Source organism: Carassius auratus, unplaced genomic scaffold, assembly GCF_003368295.1.
Source record: "Carassius auratus strain Wakin unplaced genomic scaffold, ASM336829v1 scaf_tig00026092, whole genome shotgun sequence".
Taxonomy (NCBI): Eukaryota; Metazoa; Chordata; class Actinopteri; order Cypriniformes; family Cyprinidae; genus Carassius; species Carassius auratus.
This window is the reverse complement of record NW_020525485.1, coordinates 34,730-51,739: the sequence shown is the minus strand read 5'-3', so window position 1 is coordinate 51,739 and position 17,010 is coordinate 34,730. Positions and strand designations below refer to the sequence as shown.

General features: G+C 38.2%; 2 protein-coding genes across 5 annotated transcripts; one reads left to right on the top strand and one right to left on the bottom strand.

Annotated features, from left to right (window-relative positions):
- Nucleotides 1-1,253: 1,253 nt before the first annotated feature.
- Nucleotides 1,254-10,783, bottom strand: LOC113078595 (serrate RNA effector molecule homolog). 4 transcript variants are annotated; one of them, XM_026250910.1, is made up of 20 exons: nucleotides 10,685-10,783; nucleotides 10,214-10,360; nucleotides 8,959-9,102; nucleotides 7,916-8,062; nucleotides 7,636-7,824; nucleotides 6,328-6,497; nucleotides 6,053-6,234; nucleotides 5,875-5,976; nucleotides 5,605-5,785; nucleotides 5,373-5,524; nucleotides 5,077-5,138; nucleotides 4,214-4,292; nucleotides 3,934-4,125; nucleotides 3,675-3,845; nucleotides 3,426-3,579; nucleotides 3,090-3,283; nucleotides 2,735-2,891; nucleotides 2,470-2,565; nucleotides 1,671-1,773; nucleotides 1,254-1,561 (listed from the first exon to the last, which is right to left on the bottom strand). In XM_026250910.1, exons 2-20 carry the CDS (start codon nucleotides 10,330-10,332, stop codon nucleotides 1,486-1,488), a joined length of 2,670 nt encoding a protein of 889 aa, XP_026106695.1. In that variant the 5' UTR covers nucleotides 10,333-10,360; nucleotides 10,685-10,783; the 3' UTR covers nucleotides 1,254-1,485. The 4 variants fall into 4 exon arrangements, with proteins under 4 accessions (XP_026106695.1, XP_026106698.1, XP_026106696.1 ...); XM_026250913.1 differs by having other exon boundaries at nucleotides 8,959-9,087; XM_026250911.1 differs by having other exon boundaries at nucleotides 8,959-9,106; nucleotides 10,218-10,360.
- Nucleotides 10,784-11,355: 572 nt separating this feature from the next.
- LOC113078596 (peroxiredoxin-4-like) lies at nucleotides 11,356-14,576 on the top strand. Its single transcript, XM_026250914.1, has 7 exons — nucleotides 11,356-11,619; nucleotides 12,058-12,175; nucleotides 12,534-12,650; nucleotides 12,724-12,846; nucleotides 13,031-13,161; nucleotides 14,339-14,373; nucleotides 14,460-14,576. The coding sequence occupies exons 1-7, from the start codon at nucleotides 11,412-11,414 to the stop codon at nucleotides 14,505-14,507; spliced, it is 780 nt and encodes a 259-aa protein (XP_026106699.1). The 5' UTR covers nucleotides 11,356-11,411; the 3' UTR covers nucleotides 14,508-14,576.
- Nucleotides 14,577-17,010: the final 2,434 nt, after the last annotated feature.

Sequence of the window (17,010 nt, the reverse complement as noted above, 5' to 3'; positions counted from 1 at the left end):
CTAACAATTAAAACTTTATCTGCAGCCAGCATTAATTCGGAAGTAAAATCAGCAAACACTTTAATACAGGTTGTATGGTGCCCTAGTGGCCTGTATACAGTAGATAAAAAACAAACATCAAAGGGGATTTATCATTAACACTTGTTTCTCTGGAAAATGTTATATGCATTACTTCGAACAAGTTATACTTAAAGCCTGCCCTCTGAGAAATCCTGAAAACATTGTTATAAATTGAAGCAACACCTCCCCCTTTGCCTTTTGGATGTGGCTCATGTTTATAACAGTAATCTTTGGGGATTACAGCACTACCACTTTGTGTTGTATATTTGTATTTAATCCAATTCTCCTTTTGTATTTATGCCTTGGTCACAAGTCTTTCCTTGTCTATATTGCTCATAAGTTTGTATATATTTTTTTTGTAACATATGTCTGGTCTTATGGTTCACATTTGATTATACAGCTATTTCTGTGCTGTAAAATAAATTCAATAAAATAAAATAAAAATAGATCCCTTAAATAATGACAATTAAGAATCTTAATCCGTTTTCAATTACTACAGAAAAGCATTTGTCCTCATTTGATGAACTAAAAGAGAACTTAACCTCAGTGTCAAATTAAAAAGGTTGCGCAGAGGTCCTTAGAGAACAAAAATGTGTTCAAAAAGTAATGATTTTTCTTTTCTTTTTTAACCAACATTAGTTAACATTGTGAAACCTTGCCAGTGAAAAACAAAAACATTCAAAAAAAGAGAATGCATGAATCTATGCTAAAATGACCCTGGTTTAAAAAAAGTGTTTCAAGGTGGACATTTAATTAGTCTAAATATTTTTTGATTAAATGAGTGAAATATGATGAAAAAAACATTTATGCTGTTTTTAATAAAACAAATGAAAAATACAAATGCCCCCAAGGATGAAGTAGTTAAAATGGAAGTACACAGGACAATGCAATAAACAAAATTTCAGAAATTCATCCACCTAGAGAAGGACAGTTTACTTCTAAAAAGGTCCATTAAATAAAAAAAAAAGAAGATATGGATCAAATAAACTGGCTTTTTAAATTCACCCATATGCAAAAATACAAGCAACCCATTTGTTTTAGCCCCTCTGCAATGCTAAGAGTTTAAAGTACTTCCAACGGAAGTGAACATGATTTTGTTGTCGTTTAAATTAAAAATTGAACATTTTAATTAATAATTTCATAAAAAATTGGATATAAAATATAATTTAAAAACCAATACAGCACACAAAAAGTCCAAAATGAAAGTTTTATTGGAAGAACAAAAAGGCGACAAGCACAAGCTAAATATGCAGTGAATTCAACAAAGGACATGCGTTCATTTCAGGTGCAGCACTACTGTAATACATACGAGCGAACAGAGGACAGTAAGGGGCAGCTTCTGCAACCAATGCAAAAAAAGTATTCTGAGACAACTGTTAAATAAAAATAGAAAAGGATTAAAATGGAAAGAATAAAACTGGAGCTCTAAAAGAAGTCCACATCATCTGGAGCGTCTAAATCGCGATATTCAATGATATTTCGAGGATCCCCACGCATCATTCTGGAAAAGACATAGACATTTTATTAGATTTTGTCTATAATAACTCTAAAAGAGCTTCTAAAATGATCACTTCTGTTCCCTAATGGCAATTAAAATACAAAAGATTCACCGGTTGTTCCTAGGTTTTCCAGGGTAACCGCCTTGTCCACGGAAGTTGTCGTAGTTGCCCCTGCCGCCTCCACCGTACTGGTTGGGAGGGTAAGGAGGACCACCTGTTAAAGTGTCGAAGAAACACCTCAAAAATGTGTTTTACAGATGCACCACACTGATTTGAATTTCTATCACTGCGTAACTTCAATAAATGCACACAAAAAAAATAACTAGCTTGATAACCCCTGGACCACAAAATGAGATTTATACATTATCTGAAGGCTTAATAAATAAGCTTTCCATTGATGTGTGGTTTGTTAGGAGGAAAATATTTGGCAGAGGTACAACTATTAGAAAATCTAGAATCTGAGGGTGAAAAAAAAAAAAAAAATCTAAATATTGAGAAAATCATCTTTAAAAGTTGTTCAAATAAATTCGTAGCAATGCATATTACTAATCAAACATGAAGTTTTTAAATATTTACAGTATGACATTTACATAATATCTTAATGGAACATGATCTTTACTTAATATTCTAAAGATTTTTGCCATAAAAGAAAAATCCATAATTTTGACCCATACCATGTATTTTTGCCTATTGCTACAAATACACCCCAGAGACTTCAGACTGCTTTAGTGCTCCAGGGTCACAAATACATTTATTATGTCTGTGAGAACCCAGCTATTTTCTCAATTCTGTAGAGAACTTGAGCAAATTTCAAAGCTTAGATAATTTTGAAAAAAAGCAAAAGGCTAGATCTATATACACATGTTTTAGGGTTGCACCCTTGTTGAATAACTGAGCTGCAAACACACACCTCCATAACCCATAACTGGAGGTCTGGGCTGGCCAAAACCCATGAGCCCCTGAGGACCCTGAGGTGGGAACGGAAGACCTCCAGGTGAAAGCACTCCTAACAAGACAAAGAACAATTAAAAACGTTTCTGATAATGTGTTTTTCTTCTCATATGCAGTGGCTTTAGAAAAGATCACCCCACATTTGGTTGATTCGCAGCTTGAAATGAAGCCGGACACAGTTTTTGTTTAACCCACTGTAAAGATCAAGATTGATGTGTTTTTACCCTGTCCTGGGCCCGGAGGAGGAGGAGGTTTCATCTCAGGGATGGAGGGTCTTTTAGCATCCATCAGGAAGTTGTTGAAAAAGATGACCTCTTTCTTGACTTCCTCAATCTTCTCACCATGTTTGTTTAGAATGTGCTTCCTCACGAACTCTGGGCCCTTCAGAGAGATTCATATCTTTATTAATTTGGTCAAAGATGAACAATCTCCCTCCACTGGAACAACTGGTGTATGAAATAAAGTTTCACTCATGAAATCACTAGTAAAGGTCACACACACTGAAAAAGAAATGTCAAGAAAACATTTACTTGTAAACTGTAGTTAACGTAAAAAAGGATCATGTTATAAATCACACACCTTAAACTTTTTGCCACTCAGAGGACAAAGCCACTTGTCTTTGCCCAGTTCCTGTGTGTTGGACAGCACGAACTTCTCCACTTCCTGTTCTGGATCCTTGCGGCCCATCTTTGCTGCCTCGTCTTCAGACAGGGTTTCCTTCACACTGAACAAGTGTCCCAGCTTCTCTTCGAACGTCTTCTGCCAGTCGGCCACTACAAGACGGTCAGTTCATTTCTCTGTTGCTAACATTTAAATCACATTCTACACTTTTGGTTGAGTCAGAAATATTTAGACACAGTTTAGGAAGTATTTACACATCAATCACACTTCAGTTAGCAGTAATGTCAGCGTTACCCTCTCTGAGAGAGATGCGGTTGGGGGGAATGGGTCCTCGCACGTGGATGATGCCGCAGCGGTTGGGCATCTCGTCCTCGCTCGGGTACTCACAGGTGTTGTAATAATCAATAGAGTGAACGATGCGCAGATAAAACAGGAGACGATCCAACACCTGGGAGAAGACGAACACACAACACTCCTGAAGCTCACTCAAAGCAGCACCAGACTGAAATAAGACTGAAAGTCTCATTTACACTTTTTCCTGACCTTGACCAGTTTCTCATCTCTCTCCACAGTTATCTCGGTGGGGTTCCCCTCTTTGGATGCGTCCTCCGAATCGACTCCCCCTGAACTTCCCAGAAGCTCTTCCTCTTCTGCGCTCACTTCCTCAATCAGGTAATCAGTGATGTTCTTCAAAATAGGGTTCTGTGCAGGGAGCTTCAAGAAATTTGAGAAATGGGGAAAAAATAAGCCAAGTAATCACTTTTAAAAGCTCAGTGTAAGAACAAACACATATCTGATGAACCTCCAGAGCGTGCGTCTCTTCTCTGGGTTTGGGGTTCCACAGCCTCTCCCTGTCATCCAGTGCATGGATCAGTTTAGCAGCCAGCTTGATGTCATTACGGAGAACCTGTTTGTGCTGAGTGACTCCGTTCACGTTCCGCACACGTCGTGCCAGATCTCGATTGACCCCAGGAGCCAGCTCACAGTCCCGCAGCTGCTCAGAGAGGAACAGGAGGAGAGAGAGAGTGAGCGAGACGTCTGACAGACGCTGTGGTTCTCCCGGAGGACGGTTCTGAACTCACCCGGATGTTCTGCAGGTTCCAGCAGATCTCTTTGATGTTCACTCCTCGGTCAAAGGTCACCCAACAACGCCTGAAAAACCTGAGTCACAGAGATGGATATATTTGAGCTTTCTCCTCACTTCTGCTTTCATGTACTGAAATAATTCAAGGAAACATTTCAACACTGGCACAAATGGAGATAACATTAAGATTCAAATTGAATTTTTCTCATTTATTTGAAATCTGGAATTTGAAAGCCTTTAGTCCTAAAACTAACCCTCTGTGCTCCTCGTGTGGCAATCAAAAATGTTTTATTTCAATTCAATAAAAGTACTATATTTTAGCTTGTTAATTGTTTTTATAGAACTTTGTATTTTTAAATTGCACTAAATCTAAATGTATTAGTTTATCCTGTTAACCACTTTTTGACCTTCGCTTAGACTTTAAAACTAAATATGGAATGCTTTGGTTCACAGGCTCACGTTCGGTCTCTTTTTGAAGACGACACGTGGCCAATTCTTACTTAAAGGTGCACTAAGCATTATTTGAAAAACACTTTTGACCACAGTGTCGGAGCGAGTACATATTACAGATATGCCCATTTATTTCTGGACTATTTAACCTTTTCGAATCACGTCCAAGACATGTTGAAATAGCAAATACCAGTATCTTTACCAAGTTTTGTACCATTCCGATAAAGTATTAATAATTCAAAAAAAAATCTATGCAGAAAATTTTGGGGTAGGGCTACGGCCAGGTGGTGACCCTGAAAACACAGTTTACATCAGCGTAACAGAAAATGCAACCCCTAATATCCTCAATAAGCTGAAAATAAGAATTTAATCTACACAATCCACTCGAAAGCATCTCCAACTTCAACTTACCTGCGCTCTGGCTGCGGTTCCGACAAACACACTCGCACAAATCCCGGATAACGTCGACATAGCTGCAAAAAAAATAAAATAAAAATAGCAGTCTTTAGATCATTTATGAACAGTAATTGTTTTGCAGATGTCTTGTGATTAGGCAAAAGCTGCGACTGTCAAGACTGTAGTAATGTCGTGTAGTAAATGCACGATGGAGATTTCCTACTAATCACAGAACTGGCTTTTACTGACAAGATGCGCATGACTATAGCATTCAATTCAATCATGCAACCCCATTTTACGTGCACACTTACAGCGACGATCTCCGCCTTGGATATGCTGGGAGCGATGCTCCTCATGAAGAGAGAGCATGTCCTGTGAAGAGGTCGAGGCCGCGGAGGCTGATCGTCCTTTGGTTTCTTCTCCTTTTCTTTCTCCTTTTCCTTCTGCTCCTTCACATCAGTGGCTTTAAAAGAGCAGAAGCACAGCGGTCACAACCATGACACTTGACACGGATGATTAATCTTCAGAAGCCTTGAGACTGACCTTCCCCCTCCTCTTCTTCCTCTTCCTCCTTCTCTTCTCCCTCGTCGGGTTCTCTCGCTCTTTCTGAGGGTTTCTCCGAGCAGCGAGAGTTCGAGTCGGAGTTAGAATCGGATTCGCTGTCAGATGCACTAGCTTCATCTTCACTGTCTCCACTGTGTTTCCTCTTCCTCTTCTTACTTAGCTAAAGAGAGAAAAAAAAAAACTGTAGAATGCAATTATTGCAAACCGATATCCAAGTTACAAAACAGAAACAGAACTTAGCTAACTAACCTTCTTGGGTTCTGAGATGGGTTCTGCAGGTGCTTCTTTCTCGGTCTTCTCCTCTCCTTCACAAACGGCTACATTCTTCTCAGTGCCCTCATCACCTTCGCCCTAAAGACACCAAATTCACCATAAGTGATCCTCAAAACACTGTGATCCTTTGCTCGGTTACGCAACAATCCCTCACCATCTTGTCTTTTTCAGTCGAGGGTTTGCGCTCAACATCCGCCGGCTTGGGCTCGTCCCGTTTGGGAGGTTCAGAAGCAGGCCCACCGGATGACAGTCTCTCTCGCTGCTCCTCCTCTTCCTCATTGGGCTCTTCCAGGATACGTAGGTCATTTTCCGTTCCTCCTTCCATCTTTATTACAGCTAACAGAACCACAGTTCATCATTATCAGTGATCATACGTTTGGATAGACATGACACATTTAAAACTAGCACATGAAAAGCACTTCTCTATACCTGTATCTAAAATCTTGGTGATTTGTGGAGCATGCTCTATGTCCAAAGAGACCGGTTCAAATGCGTTATTATCCATCAGATACATGTAGACGTTCAGCCGGTTCTGTAGAGCACTGTGGGCTTCTGCTTTACGCCTCCCAGCCTCATCCGGGTGGTACTTCATACGAAACCTGACAGGTAGACAGAGATGGAGGAAGAGGGACAAAAAAAAAAAAAAAACAGCATGTTAGCAACTATTTCAACCTGAAGTCAACCTTACAAACTAATCACCAAGAGACCTGCTAGATATAACCTGCCTTCTACACATCTAAATGTGCTTTGATAAATCAACGTTGGATCCAATAACCCATTATCTTACTACACATGCTTTAAACCAAACTTGTGTTTAAGTGTGTGTTTGTGTAAATACAGTAAGGTACACTCACCACCAACGAAGTAGAAACAAATAATTAGTAAAAGCAACACTAAAAACTGATGCATTATCAAGAAACTAGAGTCAAAACATTTCCCGTTGTGTTTTTACCTGATGTACTCCCCGCATTACAACGCATTTACACACAGAGCGTCTTCTTAGAGGAGTGTGTGCATACACACTATTTCTGCATTTTTTGGGGAGGTTTGATTGATCCAAATATCAAAAATGAAGAAGTGGAAGAAAAGTATCACACACTACAGAAAAAAAAAAAAAAAAATCAAAATAACAAAGCTCTCCGTGAACGCCTCTAGCTAAAAGCCCTGGTACTTGGATTCTAAAGGCAGCTGCATTGTGCGCAGTGCAAACCCTGACTAACTAACAGCGACTCCTGCGGCGCGTCCAAGAGCTTTTCTCATCTTCCAATACCTTGTGGTGATGGAGGGAAGAAGGGTTTTTGTTAATTTGTAAACCAGAGAACAATATGCAAAAACCTGAAATGAACAAGTCAATGATGAGACCAATTCAGTCGCTGTGGACACAAACTGATGAGATAGCAGACAGACATTAATTAGAATCATATAAATCAGAGGATATAAAACACTCAAACTTTAAAGAAATAGTTCATGCAAAAAAGAAATAAAATTTTCAATTTTGGATGAACTACAGCTTTAAAAGAGTATTTCGCAAATGACTGTCATAATTTACTAAACACCTATTAAAAGGATAGTCACAGTTGTACTCGGTGTTACAAGATAAAAGCCTTTTCACATTATTAAACCATCTTAACTACAGACCAAATGTATTATTAACAGAACAGAGTCAAATGTTCAGAGGCTGATGCTTTGTGCTTCACAAACAGAAAGCTAAAGCAAAAACAGTAACTGTTCTCGTACCACTCTTCGTCTTTATGGGCCAGGAAGAAGTCCTGCATCTGCTGCCGCCTGAAATCGATCTTGTACTCATTGTAGCGTTTGACCGACTCAGTCTCATCCACAGAGTCGTCCAGGGACAGCAGGAACTCCTTAAAGGTCTTCATCACAGGAAGAGGAGGACCCAGATCCATGTCATGGATGTTTCCCAGCCTGAAAGGAAGAGCAGGAGAAGGAGGTGACCACACAGGATCAGTGCAAGGGAACGGCGGACAGTAGAGCCGCTCGTGTTGTTCCTGCTCACCTGGCCTGGATGGGGATCCCATGATGGGGCTGCATCAGGTGCATGTCCGGGTGACCCCACGGCTGAGGAGGGGCATAACCGGGCCCTCCCCCGCCTCCATAACCCAGATCATAGCCACCATGGTAAGGGTCACCTCCATGGTCATCCCTGAGAAGAGAGCAGAAGAGGCATTTTATCTCTTTGGCTTCATTTCAAAAGCTAGTGAGCTGCCTACATGGCATTACAGACGTATACTTTATTTATGTGCTCTTTGTATTTTTATGCTTAGAGTATAGGACCCTACAAACAACTATTTTATTTATTCCTCAAATTTGTTTTTTCCATTTCTGCAATTTAAATTATGGATTTCATTTAATGGCCAAATTAAATTTGATAAAAAAATAAAAATAAATAAAAATAAAAAAGGTAATTAAAACATGTCAAAATTTATTAAAGTTAAAGACTTGAAGGTTTTTTTTTCTTCAAGTTTTCCCATTTTCTTAGGATTTTGAGATTTAAAAAAAAAAAAAAAAAAACACACGTCTCGATTAAAATGATGATTAAAATATTTACAATAATATGGCCTCTGCTTAAATCTTCCCAAAAAATATACAAATAAATAAATGTGGTAATCAATTGAAGGCCCAATATTAGCAATTTAACTGATCTTTTAAAATATAAATAAAATAAATGTATGCATTTAACAATGTATGCATTTGTTTTGGTTACCTGTTAAAATTAAAACATGGAACATTTGATATTCCTTAAAAAAAAAAAAAGGTTATTTTTATTATTAATATTAATACTTTCTACTGTGCATTAATAAAATATCTGTGAATAATCTCAAAGTAAAATCCTAGGTTTTATACTGGAGTGGAATGTCTTAAAACTCAAAGGGCACTCAGAGAACCACTTTATAAACTCTGTTGAACTGTGCATCATTTCCAAATGTGTCCCATTTTAATTCGAGTACTGTCTATGTGGCAGACAGGGAGCAAGTCGGTTGGGTTTCAACACAGAAGTTTAAAAGAGATCTCTTAACCTAAAAACACAGTAATTCTTACCAGTCTCTCCTCATGCGCTTCTGCTGAGGGCTCATGTCATGACGTGGAGGGGAAAACCGCTCTCGTCTGCCCCTGTCGTAGTCACGATACTCCCCTCGGCTGCGTCGCTCGCGGCCCCGGTCCCATTCTCTAGCCGAGGGCCGCCAGTAAACGACAACCACAACAAATATACATAAAAATATGCAAGCATACAAGTCTCTTGAGCAGAGCATAACCATCAGAAACATTAAAGAGGGTAATAATCAATCAGACAAATTATTGATAAATTTAACTGGCTGCAATTTATTCAGTAAACGTGTTTCTATCATAGTTTATGCATGTCATTTTAGGGGTGTTTTTACACGACGATACCTTTCTCAACTATAAATGTAAACTTAGTGTGTTTTGGCTGTTCATTTAGTCAATTAGTGAATTTCTGAGACCCTACATGCCAGGAGTTTTACAGGACATCCATGGCTTTTCAGTGATATCACATGTTTGGAGGTTTGATCAGAAACACTCCCTCTGCTTGGCCTTTAAATACATTTAGATTTAATCGTTTAGCAGACGGTTTTATTCAAAGTGACTTACAAATGAGGACAATGGAAGCAATCAAAAAACAACAAAAGAGCAATGATATATAAGTGCTAAACAAGTCTCGGTAATCTAGTGCAGTACATGTATCAAGTTTGTTTTAAATAGTATAATAAAAAGTAAACCTATAGAATAGAAAAAGAACAGATCAAGCTGGTGTTAGAGGTCTTTTTTTTATAATTGCATAATAAATTAAAAGAAAATAGAATACAAAGAGATTAGAAAAGTAGTTAGATTTTTCTTTTTTAATAATAGAATTAGAATAGTGAGTGTTAAAGTTAGAGTGTCAAATAAAGATGGTGCATTCTTTTCGGCTCATTAAAAGTAAATCTTGCTACAACATTGTGAATGAACGACCAAATAACAAAGTTTTACATTTATAGTTGAGAACGGTATCGTCGTGTAAAAATTTAATTTTTATTTTTTCTCATTAAAAATCATATTACTGATACTGACAGAATGATCACATTAGCACTCTCAAGGAAATATGATAATGTTTTGTTATTATAATTTAAACGTGGCTACATTTCAAACTGTTTGTCATGAATTGTTGCGTTAAGAAAAAAGTGCACCTTGAATAAACTGAAAGCGGTGTGTGACAATCACCATGAAATCACACTTGTTTGACAATTATTTTCGTTCTGTTATAAAATACTGAGATGAATGCGTCGCTCGTCCTCACCGATCGCTCCAGTCGTCTCTGCGGCGCTCCTCTCTCTCCCGGGACCGCTCGTAGTCGCTCCTCTCGCGGCGGAACTTATCTCTGCGTCTGCGGTCGTACTCGTCATCGCTGTCGGCCATCGTGTCTCCGTTTGAGCGGGAAGGTTCGCTGTAAACACGAGAGAAACCGGTTCATTAACTGTAACGTTATCACATGGCGTCACTGACTGGAGGTCATTCAAATCACTACTCTCTTAAAAATCGACCTGTCGTTAACGGTCAAACATTCTAGATCTCCAACGGACGTGACACGCGACTCATTTTCATAAAATAATCGCAAATGACGAACGCGAGGCGCGCGTTCTTGTACGGAAAAGACTCGATAAGGGCGAGCGCGTTCGGACAATATGGAATTGTCGCCACGTATAACGTTCAGTAGATGTTAAAAAGTGGTAGTAAAACATATAATAATAGGTTTATGACCGATACTAACCGGTTCCTAGGTTTAAAAGGCTTTGATCATGCGAACTCCCGCCGGCGCTCGAGCGTCCGGAACAACTGCAGCGGAAGTGACGATCATATACAAAACAACTGCGTAACCGTGTTTTTTAAGGATTTTTTTTTTTTTTTTGCACATTTTATTTGTTATTTGCTTTAATAATAATAATAATAATAATGCTTAGCATTTCCAAACATTTTTATAATCCGAACATTTACCTAATATATTTACTTTCAGTAACGTTACACCTGAGATATAAATAAAAAATATTTTATAAATATTGTTCACGGTTCTCGATTTTCGTTAATGGTCATGACATTCAGGTAAACAAAATAAAATGAATATTGTTGTATGAAGGGTTTTATTTATGATGTATTTATTTGACGTTATCAAAATAAAAATAAAGGATAACAACAAATACTGTTACACTGTTGATTAATAATCAAAAAAATATTAATAAAACATTACATTAATGAATTCTTCTTTGGTACGTGACTGACGATGGATTCTAATGGAGGAAAATAAATAAATAAATGATTTGTAATGGCGCGCTGGTGCGGAAACCTCAGATCTCTACATCATAGCAATCGTCGTCAGACCCGCTCAATAGAGCGCAGCTGCAGCCCATCCGATCACCATAGAGAACGACGATGTGAGCGCGCGCTCTGAAGGAGGAATAATAATCGAACTGAGAGAGACGCGCTTCCTGCAAGACTCAGCAATGGATGTCAGTCGCTGCGTTAAGACTCCCAGAGAATGGCTCGGCGTGGTTTGCGCGCTGCTTTTACTCACCGAGTCGGTTCTGTGTAACGGTGCAGACTGGAAGAAGGAGCAGGAGTGTCATAATTACGCCGGTGGACACGTTTATCCAGGAGAGGCTTTCCGCGTCCCCGTCTCTGACCATTCCCTTCACCTGAGCAAAGCCAAAAGTGCGTTTCTCTCATTTATGCAACTACATGCATGCTCAATGCATGGATTTTAATGAAAAACATGGTCTTAAATAAATCTCAATATTTTTTAAATCTCAATTAAAATGTTAATTACAATATATATATCCAACAGCTGTCACTACGATGATATAGTATAGCGTTAAATCAATTGTTCCAGAAGGATTGTCAGCATGACCGTTCATCTGATACATTATCAGAATAATTCATGCACAGGGTTTGAGATACTAGTATGTGCTGTTTATTTGTGCAAAGCACACCGCTTTTAAGGACACGTCATGCTTGAAAACTTGGATCCAAGACAGTTTTTTTTCAGCATGCTACCGAATCTCTAAAGATACAGCAGTTCACATACATGCATATGCACACTAACATTCATGCAATAATTATAGATGTTGTGATATGTTCCTTTCTTTTCAGTTTCAAAGCCAGCTCCACACTGGGAAGGAACAGCTGTGATCAACGGCGAGTTTAAGGAGCTGAAACTGTCCGATTATAAAGGAAAATACCTGGTTTTCTTCTTCTACCCTCTGGACTTGTGAGCTCTGACTACACAAACCTCAGTTATTCTTCAATTTAGATGACTGAATGCACAAAGCACTTATCAGAAGTTCACAATCATTAAGATTGTCAATGTTTTTAAAAGAGGTCTCTTGTGTAAATGCAGTAATGTTGTGAAATATTATTATAATTTCAAATAACAGTTTTCTTTGTGAATATATTTAAAAATATAATTAATTTCTGTGATGCACAGCGGTATTTTCAGCATCATTCCTCCAGTCTTCAGTGGCACATGATCTTCAGAAATCAGAATGATATGCTGATTTGGTGCTCAGTTAATTAACAATGGTTCTAATTATTATTAATGTTGAAAACACGTTTGTGTTAATTCGCAGCACGTTTGTGTGTCCTACCGAGATCATCGCCTTCAGTGATCGTGTGCACGAGTTTCAGGCCATCGGCGCAGAAGTGGTGGCCTGCTCGGTGGACTCTCAGTTTACACACCTGGCCTGGTGAGGAGAACACACTCCTTCATCTCTTAGATAAGCGAGGGCTAAGAATGACACCGCTGGTTTCTTTCATCAGGATCAACACGCCCAGGAAACAAGGAGGTCTCGGACCAATGAAGATCCCTCTTCTTTCTGACCTCACTCATCAGATTTCCAAGGACTACGGCGTCTTTCTTGAGGATCAAGGGCACACGCTACGGTACTGAAACTGAGACTTTTCATTTTTGGACCTTTAATATTGTACAGTAAATGAATTTTTACAAATGCATCTTTGAAAATGTAATCAGAAACAAATGGAAAGCGAAAAACCAGAACCCTGATTTTAAAGCGTATGTTGCCTGCTGAGTTCTGTGGTGATGGGTTTATCCTCTGCTGTCTTTTAGAGGTCTCTTCATCATCGACGGGAAAGGTGTCCTCAGACAGATCACTATGAACGATCTGCCGGTGGGACGCTCTGTGGACGAGACCCTCCGACTGGTGCAGGCCTTCCAGTACACCGATAAACACGGAGAAGGTACGCCATTTATTGTGCTGGTGACACACCTTTGTCAAAGTTATCATCTGAAAAATAGTTTATAACAGTGTTTACATGGGCTGCCAATGTTAACATTTATGATTTATGAGTTTATGAATTTATGATTTATGAATTTATGATTTATGAGATTAAATGTTTTTGATCCTTAACACGTTTGGATGCAAATGTAGAGTTTGAGAATTGAGAGAATAAAACAGCTAGACGGTGGTTTATCCAATCAGCTCACGTTCAGAATAGAGTTGTTATTGTTTACTAGAACTATTAAAAATTGATTTTGGTAACTGGAATGAAGTGGAAATAAAATAAAAACAAATAGAATACATACAAACAATACAAATATAAAATGAAAAACTTAGAGGGAAATTAGAAATGTTGCTTTGGATAGCTAAATTTGAGATAAAACTGAAAAAAAAAATTATTTATATATATATATATATATATATATATATATATATATATATATATATATATATATATATACCGTATATATTATATCTTATTATATATAAATATATATGTTTGATTTAAGTAAAACTAGCATCACATTACATACACAGAACTGTAAAGGTAAGTCAACCCGTCAAAATAAAAGTCCGGTTTAGTTTAAAGAATTTAAAAAAATATTTGCCAGAAATGTATTACCATTGTTCAGCAGAATGTATATAGCCTACTACTACTATTAAAATGAAACAAACATAACATTTTTTAAGGAATAATCACACAACCTCCATGGTTTATTTAAAATAATAAATCCATTTTGTTTACCAAAAAATTAAGTTTGCTTCATTTTCAAAAATTAAAAGATAAATTAAATGAATGTTTTATGCCTTCATTTGATAACCAGAAAAATGGAAATACACAGAATTTCAGAGGGGAAAAAAACATTTCATAAGGCTATTTTAAGCAAAAAAAAATTTTTTTTAAATGTACATAAACACAAATAAAGAAAAACAAAACAAGTATATTCTTGAAATGTGTGATAGAAGATAGGTATAGATATATCAGTCAATCTCTAATTGTACAATCAATGCATTATCCACCAGAATGTTGCGATATAAATATCTTATCACACATACTTAAGTACATGAGTGTGCATGAGATAAACGTAACAGTTTGGTTTTGGTGTTGCTGATTCTCTCTGTCTCTCTGATGTCAGTGTGTCCTGCTGGATGGAAGCCTGGCAGTGATACGGTAAGAGTTCAGTGCGTGTGTGTGTGTGTGTGTGTGTGTGTGTGTGTGTGGTCTCTGGTTACAGTATCTCTCTTCTTTCCTCACAGATTATCCCAGACCCCGCCGGAAAACTCAAGTACTTTGATAAACTTTGATACTGAGCTGAATGTTTTCACTACACGTGTTTGTTCTGAAGCACAGAATAAAAGGAGAGTTTTGATAAACATGTAGTCCTGTTTCTTCCCTGCAATGTGTGTCTGATTGTTCGTGTCATAGAAGTTAAAGAAATGTTAAAAAGTGGAAATATCTACTGGGAATGTCTAGAAAAATGCACTGGAAAAAATGACTTTCCTTCTCAGCATTTTTGACTTTTTTCAAAAAAAAAAAAAAAAAAGAGCCAATAATTTAGTTTAACGTTTGAATTAAGTTATTTTTCTTGGCCATGTTGGCTGATTTATTTGATTTATTTTTCTTATTTCTTTCATTAATTTTTTTTTTTTTACTTATTCTAGAAATATAAAATCATGAAAAAAAGAAAAAAACATTTGTTAATTGAAATATGTTTGTTTTCTTTATTTGATTTTTATTCTAGCTAATTGCTGAGTATAGTTCATATTTTGATTCATGTAATCTATGTACTAAAATATCAAAAACTGTATAGAGATATTAAATAATGACAAAATTAATACAATTTTAAAATGATGCGTCTGACACAAGAGGGCGATGTAGAACCAGCTTTTATAGCACAATCCCAACAAAACGGGTGTTTTTCTGAAATTAAATGTGTAGAAAATCATCAGGGTGATGTCACTGCAGTACATTGAGCTGTGTGGAGACTACATGAGCATCAAATGACTGTGAACTGGAAACATGGGACTGTTTTTAAGGAAAGGCCTGTGTTACTGCAAACATAACAGTGTCATGTTAAAGTTTCCTGACCCTGTCCCAGACAGATGTTAAGGTCAAAGTGCAAACGTAGGAACTGCTAGACAATAAAGTTATGCATTTTGGGCAATATATATATCTTTTTTTCTTTTTTTTTGATGACTCCCCTCATCCCCTGAGGTAACAACAACTATATTGAAGGGGTTTTATATACAGCAGTCAACAGGCGATCTTAATAATAAATCTTTTTATTAGTTTGTGGATTTGCTTGAGCAAGAAAGAACTACTGAACATAAATAAAATGTGCAAAAGTATTTTGAAAAAATTCCCTTAGAAAGAGCTACTGCATTACTGCATTCAAACTCCCGAACTGACTCAAATGATTCACGCTCCGAACTCCCAAACTGACTCAAATGATTCGCGAACCGGCTACGAACTCCCGAACTGATTCACATGATTCGCGATCCCCAAACGGAGTTAAATGATTCGCGAACCCGCCTTGAACTCCCGAACTGACTCAAATGATTCGCGAACCGGCTACGAACTCCCGAACTGACTCAAATGATTCGCGAACCCGCTACGAACTCCCGAACTGATTCAAATGATTCGTGATCACCAAACGGACTCAAATGATTCGCGATCCCGCTCCGAACTCCTGAACTGACTCAAATGATTCGCGAACCCGCTACGAACTCTCGAATTGATTCAAATGATTCGTGGTCACCAAACTGACTCAAATGATTCGTGAACTCGCTTTGAACTCCCGAAACTGACTCAAATGATCCGCAAAGCCGCTCTGAACTCCCAAACTGACTCAAATGATTCGCGAACCGGCTACGAACTCCCGAACTGATTCACATGATTCGCGATCCCCAAACTGAGTTAAATGATTCGCGAACCCGCCTTGAACTCCCGAACTGACTCAAATGATTCGCGAACCCGCTACGAACTCCCGAACTGATTCAAATGATTCGTGATCACCAAACTGACTCAAATGATTCGCGATCCCGCTCCGAACTCCTGAACTGACTCAAATGATTCGCGAACCCGCTACGAACTCTCGAATTGATTCAAATGATTTGTGGTCACCAAACTGACTCAAATGATTCGTGAACTCGCTTTGAACTCCCGAAACTGACTCAAATGATTCGCGAACCCGCTACGAACTCTCGAATTGAATCAAATGATCCGCAAAGCTGCTCTGAACTCCCGAACTGATTCAAATGATTTGCGATCCCCAAATTGCCTCAATGATTCGCGAACCCGCTCCGAACTCCCAAACTGACTCAAATGATTCGCGTTCCCGCTCCGAACTCCCAAACTGACTCAAATGATTCTTGAACCCGCTCCGAACTCCCAAACTGACTCAAATGATTCGCGATCCCGCTCCGAACTCCCAAACTGACTCAAATGATTTGCAATCTCCAAACTGACTCAAATGATTCGCGAACCCGCTACGAACTCCCGAACTGGTTCAAATGATTCACACTCCATACTCCGAACGAGGAAGAATTAAGAAGCGTGCATTGTGAAGGGCGCTCTGAAAAGCAGCAGTGCAGGCAAAAGATTAAAACCTCTATTGTCCAAATGAGCGTCCCGAGTACTGAGTACGGTGCGTACCGGCCCACTTAAAGCACTGTTATAATCTGGAATAAAAAGCTTTTGTTTTTTTCTGTCACAGAATTTCCATCAGTTGGTCATTTTTTTGCACTACTGAAAATAAATGTATAAATTGAAGTGGCCAGTTTCTTTAGTTTTGCATGTTACTGTAAT

What these genes read in the sequence shown, in the direction of transcription:
- LOC113078595 (XM_026250910.1), bottom strand. Translation starts at nt 10,332, where the DNA reads ATGGCCGACAGCGATGACGAGTACGACCGCAGACGCAGAGATAAGTTC. An exon ending in GGGATCCCCATCCAGGCCAG is followed by an intron (nt 7,825 to 7,915) that starts GTGAGCAGGAAC and finishes TCTTCCTTTCAG; the next exon opens with GCTGGGAAACATCCATGACA. An exon ending in CACCAAGATTTTAGATACAG is followed by an intron (nt 6,235 to 6,327) that starts GTATAGAGAAGT and finishes TGGTTCTGTTAG; the next exon opens with CTGTAATAAAGATGGAAGGA.
- LOC113078596 (XM_026250914.1), top strand. Translation starts at nt 11,412, where the DNA reads ATGGATGTCAGTCGCTGCGTTAAGACTCCCAGAGAATGGCTCGGCGTG. An exon ending in CACCGATAAACACGGAGAAG is followed by an intron (nt 13,162 to 14,338) that starts GTACGCCATTTA and finishes CTCTGATGTCAG; the next exon opens with TGTGTCCTGCTGGATGGAAG. An exon ending in GGAAGCCTGGCAGTGATACG is followed by an intron (nt 14,374 to 14,459) that starts GTAAGAGTTCAG and finishes CTTTCCTCACAG; the next exon opens with ATTATCCCAGACCCCGCCGG.